We start from the raw sequence: 8,112 nt of genomic DNA on the forward strand, positions 1-8,112 counted from the left end.
TGTACTCACATGATGAAAACATTTGAGCAAACAAATGTGGATTGCGACTGACTACACAAAACAATGCGATTAAGCAAAATTAATTATTAATTGTTTGACTCCAAGTTTCATTATATATTTATTAAACACATCCTTAAAAAAAATAGAACAAAAACGTTCAAACATGTTTGTGCAAAGCATGCAAACACAATGCAAAAAAAACAAATATAAACAAAAGTGCAACCATTTGGCCTTATATTTCCACCCAAGTGAGTAGACTACTCCAAAGCACGGTTTTACCTCACTAGAGTCGGTGTCTGATGACAGACAAAAATCTAGGGATCAGTGCCAAATGACTAAAAAGAACCTTTATTCACTGCAACAAGAGCACTTTCACTTGGAGATACACAACACTATTCTCCATGGGGGACCTAAACAGATACAGTTGTTCAGCTCTCGGAGCATGCTGCCATATCAAGTTTAGCACTGAGCTTCACCGGCTACTGATCGAGTAAGCCAATTGAGATTTGACTAAAGGGGGAAAAAAAAATACTTTCTTTGTTTCACTACATGGACAAGGCCCGCAATTACCATCTCTACACAACGTTTATGTAAGTGTAGCAAAGAAGAAGATACTGTTGAAGCTTATCTTCTCCTAAGTGAGCACATCTAGCTCGACTGACTTGGCTTAGATAAGGAGAGGAGCACAGGCCTCTTCATTTACCTGGAAATCGGTGCTGGCATTGCCAATCTGATTGACATTGGGCAGGGAACCACCATAGTACTGGGCGCGGTTCTGAGACAAGCGTAGCTGCTGGATCTTCTGAAACTGCACCTTTAAAAGAAAAGGCATGGAGATTTTAATTGGGTTTGTAACAACTGCATTTCTGCATGAGGAGCTGATGTCAGAGTTCACTAGAGATAACACATGTGCATGACAAGTCAGCATAAATATTCAGAAGATAAATTCTTGGAAATGGTTAAAGTAATTCAGTTTTAGGCACGCTGGGGCTCAGACAGAGGACAACGCAGGTTTTGTTCAGAGTCTAAGGTAAACATGTAAATTATCAATTCTGATCAGGAATAAGCAAATTGGCATGCGCTCCTTCCTCACACTAACCAAAGGACAAAATTTGAATCTCAAAGACTGACCTCATTTAATATTATCAATGGGTGAAGACTGTTTTGTCAAACGCAGTGGGTTAACACTAAAGCACAATGCGCTAGTCGATGCCATGTGCTGACTCAAAGCTGTCATTCTGTGCAAACGAGAGGTGTTTTTCAGTCATTAGTACTGAACAGCAATATTGGATATTTAAACTTGCCAGTTAAGTTCCTTCACTGAAGTAAACACATTCAAATAACACGGACAGTGGAACATAAGCAGGGGACTAACTGTAAACAACCTGCGACATACTCTCAAAGCGTTTTCTTCTTCTCGTTCTAGGATTTCTCTCATTCTAGGGTTAACTCATATGGTGTCTAAGCCCCACTTAGACTTGGAATCATTTAAAACAAGGATCAGCATACACCAAAAATCATATCAATCACTCACTCCGGAATTGAGACGCCTGCTGTAATGCATTACAAAGAATACCTAAAACGCAATGTCACTGTCCCTAAAGAGCGATGCTTACATAATGAACTAAATGTCTATAATAAGTCAAGAGCCTGCCTGCACACTCTTGCGCCGTCCCATACTAACAGTGCTGCAGCACGATCGAATCTGAAGGCAGGCAGTTCAGTCACTCTGCTTTTCAAAGAAAACTGAGAAATATATTTTTATGCAGCCATCACTGACTGAAATTCAAAGGTCAATGTATGCAAAAACGAAAAACACTGCATACTCTGCTAAACAGCATTTAACTTAATTAGGGATGCATAACAATGTTGGAATCATTTCGGTTTTAAAAAAAACTCATCAGCATTGGATAGAAGCTTAGATTTGACTGATATTTTAGGACATATTCATTGTACTCTAGAAGGGCAGAACATTTAGGTGATGCTGCACTGCAGTGCTAAAATGTCTGCATATCGTTCCTGTTAATGCATAGAAATAAATGTTATTTTTCACTTTAATGTTAACCAAGGTCCAACTTCTACATTTTTTAATGTTTACATATTGAAATCAGTACTTCAAAAGTATCAGATATTGGCATCAGCCCAGAATTCCCATATCACTGCATCCCTAAATCTAATTAATATACATTATGTTATATTATGTCTGCAGTTAACATTCTAAATAGTAACATAGATGTTGTTGTCAGAACACTTCGCATCTTCAAAATGGTAAATGTTCAACACGTTTGTATCTTTTAACGCAAGTTGATGTTACAATCACTCCTGTTGGTCCATTTATCATGGAATTTTCAAGCAACATAAACTGGCATTTTCAAACAATGTAAAAATGTAAAAAATGAAACAAACAGAGACACAAGGTTTTAATCTGACAGCAACAACCGTACATAACATTTGTTACATTCATATCATCATTTTGGGGGCATTTCTTCGCCCCGTACTTGTGTTTTAAGGGCCAAAAATGTTGAATACAGGGGCATTTTAGTCATTTATGTACAGTTACCTCTAATGTTGAACGGAGAATGCAAGAATCAATTACCCACGCTCAATTATCATATTTGGCACTCTAGGGGACTTAGAAAACCGACAATCACAAGCCCCCTGCTGAGTGAGGGAAAAGCAGATAAAAGAACTATTTATGAATATAATATTTTGCTGGAGTCCACAAGCTTTCCTCTTTGCACTCGTGCGTCACAAGTAAAGATTCAGAAAACTCCAATTATGGCCCAAAGGATTTATCAGCGCCTTACTACTACTACGTGCTACCATTCTGCAATTCACAGACATGATCTAAGCAAAGCATATCAGCAACCTCAACCATATCACATGCTCTTTCTCCTGTTTTATGCCAAATAAATGGTCTTTAATGACTCCGGACAAACATTTCAGGGCCTCTGGATACATTCAACACAAGAGCATACAGATGGTAATCACACAAAATTTGCTCTTTTCTTCTTAAAACATTAAACATTAAACTATCAGTATGAAGCAGAATGCTAAAAGAGAAAGCACAGTAAGTATTATCTTTATTACTGACTCTACATGTGGATTTGATTTTAAAAAAAGACATTTTATAACTTAAATCAAATTGAGTACTTCGTTGCCCATCAGTTTTGCGCTCATGCGGCATTTATAATGTATATTTATATTTATTAAACAAAAACGCTGTCGTACACAGCTGAAAAGATGTCAAGTCACCCACCAAATTTCCTCCAATGCCAAGTTACCTGCCTCTGTAAAATAAAACAAAAGCTCATAAGCAGAGCTTTGCCTTGCTGAAACATCAGCATGAATGAGCGCTGCAATTAAGCCCAACTCAAATAAAAAGCATCACTGAACCCAAAGGTTAAATTTAGTAGAAGGAGATTCTGAAATTAAGTCTGAGTCTCTCTTCCACGCTCAATTGGAAAAAGGGTTTCCAACAGGGCTGCAGATATGGACAAAAATTTTATTTTGAATTTAATGCTTATTATTGCAACTGTGACAAACACATTGGTGAATGCTGGATGTAAGGTGGTTTAATACTGGCTTCTGTTTGTGCTTTGTGTATGTTGTATCACCTGAAGGCCTTGATTCATGCAATCACATGTGTGATTGGTTAGGATGCTTACAGCACAAAATAAAATTCTGTGATTGATGAATGGCTCATTTGCATATTACAAACCTCTACATTATTGGTATTATGAAAAAACAGTGTTGGATAACTTGTATTTAAAGTACTTTCTGCAGACAAAAAAAACTTTTTTTAACTTTTAATGGACATTTATGTAACAAGATTTGTTCCAAGTAATTTTTGACCATTCCTACTGATCCGTTCGTCAGGAAATTTTGTCATGACGTAAAGGCACTTTTTTTTAACCCTTAAATGGCCAGGTCCTACTAACATGCCCAAAGTTTTCTTAAACTTAAGAACAGGTCAACCAGTTTGCACTGACGTCCCTGTAGTTACTCAATAATAAGCTTTAGTATGTAATAAGCCTGGGATTTTAAGAGGTTAACCATATTATTAATAAATAATAAAGCTTTGGGCAGCACCGATGGGCCTTGGCCTTTAGAGGGGTTACAAAAACCTTTTGTAATGAGATAACCAAAAAAATGTTGGAATAATGACTGAGGAATAAGCACTACTGTACAGATTGGCTACTTAAATGTAAACACCAAGACATATCCACACAAATGTACCTATTGTACGGAAAGTGAATGACCAGAAAAAGAGCTTAAATGTAAGGAGAGGAGAGTGAACAGTCCTGTAAAGGCTCATGCAGTCCGAGCTTCCTATTTGTGATCTATAAACACCAGCCTGATTCAGCTAATAAAGTTAATGTAGGGAATGCGGAGTGTTACCATCCCACGTGATTGACTCAGAGAGTCTTTACTTTTAGATAAATGATTCAGAGTCTGAGCTTAGTGACAGTAGAGACTAAGGAGGGTAACGGAAGCAATGTTGAGCACTGACGGAGTAATAAGGGTCAGTGATCCCACTGATCCTGTAGAGCCACAGGCATTTTCTCCAGGACTTACTCCCGTATAGCCAATGAAGCATGGCTGTTCAAAGAGCTTATCACTGAACCTGGCTGTACACACAAAAACACACGTGGCTGCATATTCCTTTACACTGGGAGCTGAACCAACAGAATCCATTCTAAACCAATTAACTGTTTTATATCAGTCAACAGAATGATTAAAAGTGGCCACATCATGAGCTGGGAATGCATACCTCAGACCCTGTCCTGGTCCTGGAACACCCCTGCACATTTTGGTCGTTTCTCTCCTCTAACACATCTGATCCAACTAATTAGATAATTCAAAAGCCATTCCGTGCAGATCAGGTTCAGAAACCACTGCCACGGACTAACAGCACTAAAACGACAGAGGCGCAGTTCTATTCAGTCAACAGTTGTCTGCCCTTGTCAGTCTTTTCTAAGCTGCAGAATTTCAAAGACTAAACAACCTCTACGTACCACGTAGCCCGTCATGGGGTGGGCAAAATGACAAAAATATTACATCATGCTTCAAGACATTTTCATGATAAATGATAAGCACAGTAATATTTACTTTAGATTAGATTTAATGAGTTGAGTAGACAAAATAGAACCTGTACTACCACATATCAACACTGTCCAAAAAAAAATCAATTTTTCAAGTCAGACTCGATTTTTCTGTGATTTTTCCAGATAATTTGAGATGAGCAGCTCTCCTCTACATTGTTTGAAAATTTCATCATGGCTGGACCAACAGAAATGCTCCAAAACTGCTTCAGATAAAATCTCTTTCACATTAACTTAAGTTTTTTTTGCCCTCGCTTGTAAAGTTACCATTTTGCAGATACTTTTTCTTTGGACAGTGACAATATAAAAAATATACATAAATACTATAAGAGGAACAATACTCTACAGCTACAATGATTTTTATTCGATGTTTTACAAACTGCACTGCACCAAATCAAGTTAAACAGGCCTTATTATGCTCACTTTGTAATGAAACATAAAGAACTATGACTATCTACAAGTCTTGACGATATCCATGATATGCTCAGAAACAAACTTTTTCATGATAACGATAAAATATCGCCATATTGCCCACCCCTAGCCTTTCACATTCGTTTCTAAAGCACAGCTTTAAAAATGAATGGCATTTTGCTACTGGTTTGACAACTTCTATCCAGTTCTATGCAGCCTACAGCCTCAGGCTCTCTAACAACCAAGAGTAATACAGTAATACACGGTTATATTATGTTGAGGGAAAAAACTACAATCAATTTGGTTTCAGTGAAAAAACAAAAGAGTTAAATGTTTAACCCAGTCTGCTCCGCTAGACCAGAAAAGGAGTAAGGTTTTGCCCCGTTTGGAGCTGCTTTACCCTTGAGACGGTGAGATCCGTCATAAGCTGCTCGAAGGCCCGCGTCTCCTCGGCTTGTTTCTGGTTGTGCAGCGCGATCTTCTCGCTGAACTTCCGCGGGTTGGAGGCACTCGAGCCCGGGGATCCGGACATGGCGGGCCGCGGAGTTTTCGACACCGACAGGAAACAAAATTCAACAATACGCTGTTCGCAGTTCGACCTCAAAAATACTTCAAATGTCCCCCCATTTTCGACACTCTTGCGAGCCTGCTGCGTGAATCATGCTTCAAACTGGCTGTTGTCAAGGCAGTGAGCGGAGCCGTGCAGAGCTGTCAAACTCCCCCAAAAAACACAAACAAACTGCTTTCTAATTTAGAAAAAAGAAAGAAAGTCTGGAGGCGTGATAGTAGTAATACAGACTAAAATTTCTTAATGATAACTCAATACACAAATTTAGTTACATGAGCTTTTTTTCTGATGGAAAGTCGACTCAAGAAGCATAGCTAAGCTAACCAAGTCAGAGAAAATATTCGTTAGCTGGATTCGCTAACGCTAGCCAGTATTTACTGCAACAAGCTTCTGCTCACAGCGATTATGTTGTCAGATATCTACAAGAAACTGTACATAAATAGTTAGCGATGAATCCGAAGTGTTAATAACGCCAATGTTTTTTTCTTTGACACTTTGCAACTCTGCTGCAGCTTCGCAGGTTCGCGTTAAGCCTCAGCTAGCCCGGCTAACTGGCTAGCTACGCTACAGCAGTTAAACAAGACAACAAGCTGAACTTCTAATGAAGATTCAAGTGCTAAAAAGCGAAGCCCGGCCGAGTTATGTTTTCTGTGGATATGAAGGATTTTATAGTTGACTGTTAAAGTGTCTCAGTTATGCCGAACTAGACAGCTTTAACCTGCTAACGTTAGCCAGGCGAGTTAGCCAGCAATTAGTATCTCAGAAATTTCATCTCCTTCCTTCTTGTAGATGTTGGCTAAGTTAACACGCAAAATAATAGGGTTCGTGGCGAATAAAGTAGCCTTAAACTAGCAAAACCACGCATTTCTGGTTAACTTTGTGTTTTTTAATCTGTTTTAATACATTTCTAGTAAACTTTTCCCAAATTTCAACAAGTGGTCTCAACCAGCAGCGCAACCGTAAGCCTCAATACTAATAACGCTACGTATTCGGAACTCATTAAAAAACAAGCGAACACCATTCAACACTGACTTGCGGCGAGACTGCACGTTAAACTTAACGCAAGACTCGCTGAATTAGAGCCAGATAATCTGCGGTTACAGTGTCATCCGGCACTGAGCAAAAATATATAGAGATACACTGAAGTGTCAATTATATGTCAGACGCAATTGTCAAATTGGTCATTTGAAAAAAAGGCTGCCTGTACTCTCCTTGATAGTGCCGTCTATCTTCCAGTCCATCACCCCGTATTATCCGTTTGTATGCTGTAATTTTGCTGAGATGCTGGATCCTCTTGCAAGCACTTGTTTGGTTTTACTCCGATACGCTCAGCCAGAGTGAAAACAGCAGGGGGAAAAATACACAAGCCTACTCCAAAACTGTCTGCCAATTTTAAAAACTTTGTCCACAAGACGGCGATGTAGAGCCCTTAAAGGTATAGCAACGCCCCGAGCTGCACAGTGGGCAGACCTTTACTTGGTTTTTGGAGGAACGGCTGCATTTATGGAACTCAGTCATTTCCAGCATTGGGATGTAATGAGATACAAGTATTGGGAATACATATTCAGATTACAGAAATGAAGTGCGTGCATGTGTCCAAGTCACATTTTGTAAAGGCAGTATTCAGAAAACAGTTACTTTTACCACTTTTATGACGTTTAAAATACTGACTAAATAAAAAAACATACAATGTTCAAAAGAAACACTATTAATGCATCTTTATTAACTATTAACTATTTTTTACAAACACTGAACTTTCTACTAGAGGCTGAGTAGACTGACAAATCAATTGCTGTGTTTACATGCAAAGATTTTTGCAAATCCGATTGAATACATTCCAATTACAGATTAAGACTGAGGTGTTTATCTGCTCAATCTACTCAACAATTTTATGGAAAATCTTCGTTTACATGCTCACTATAAGTAATCTGATTGAAAATGACGCATATGCGTGGAGTACCACTTACAGTAAACGTTACCATGACAGGGAACATCACGTGAGATCGAGTCAGAGTGAGATGAGTTTTC

At 38.6% G+C, this 8,112-nt stretch overlaps 1 protein-coding gene across 3 annotated transcripts in view; it reads right to left on the minus strand.

Annotated features, from left to right (window-relative positions):
- Window positions 1-7,707, minus strand: part of crtc3 (CREB regulated transcription coactivator 3) — a 47,746-nt gene extending 40,039 nt beyond the window's left edge. For 2 of the 3 annotated variants that reach the window (XM_036584357.1, XM_036584355.1), the window contains exons 1-2: window positions 5,917-7,706; window positions 704-814 (exon numbers count right to left, since the gene is read on the minus strand). In XM_036584357.1, the coding sequence (XP_036440250.1) occupies window positions 704-814; window positions 5,917-6,048 (243 nt within the window). In that variant the 5' untranslated portion in view covers window positions 6,049-7,706. Of the gene's footprint in view, window positions 1-703; window positions 815-5,916 lie in introns of all 3 variants that reach the window. The other variant, XM_036584356.1, reaches the window with a different exon arrangement.
- Window positions 7,708-8,112: the final 405 nt, after the last annotated feature.

This window comes from Colossoma macropomum, unplaced genomic scaffold, assembly GCF_904425465.1.
Source record: "Colossoma macropomum unplaced genomic scaffold, Colossoma_macropomum, whole genome shotgun sequence".
Taxonomy (NCBI): domain Eukaryota; kingdom Metazoa; phylum Chordata; class Actinopteri; order Characiformes; family Serrasalmidae; genus Colossoma; species Colossoma macropomum.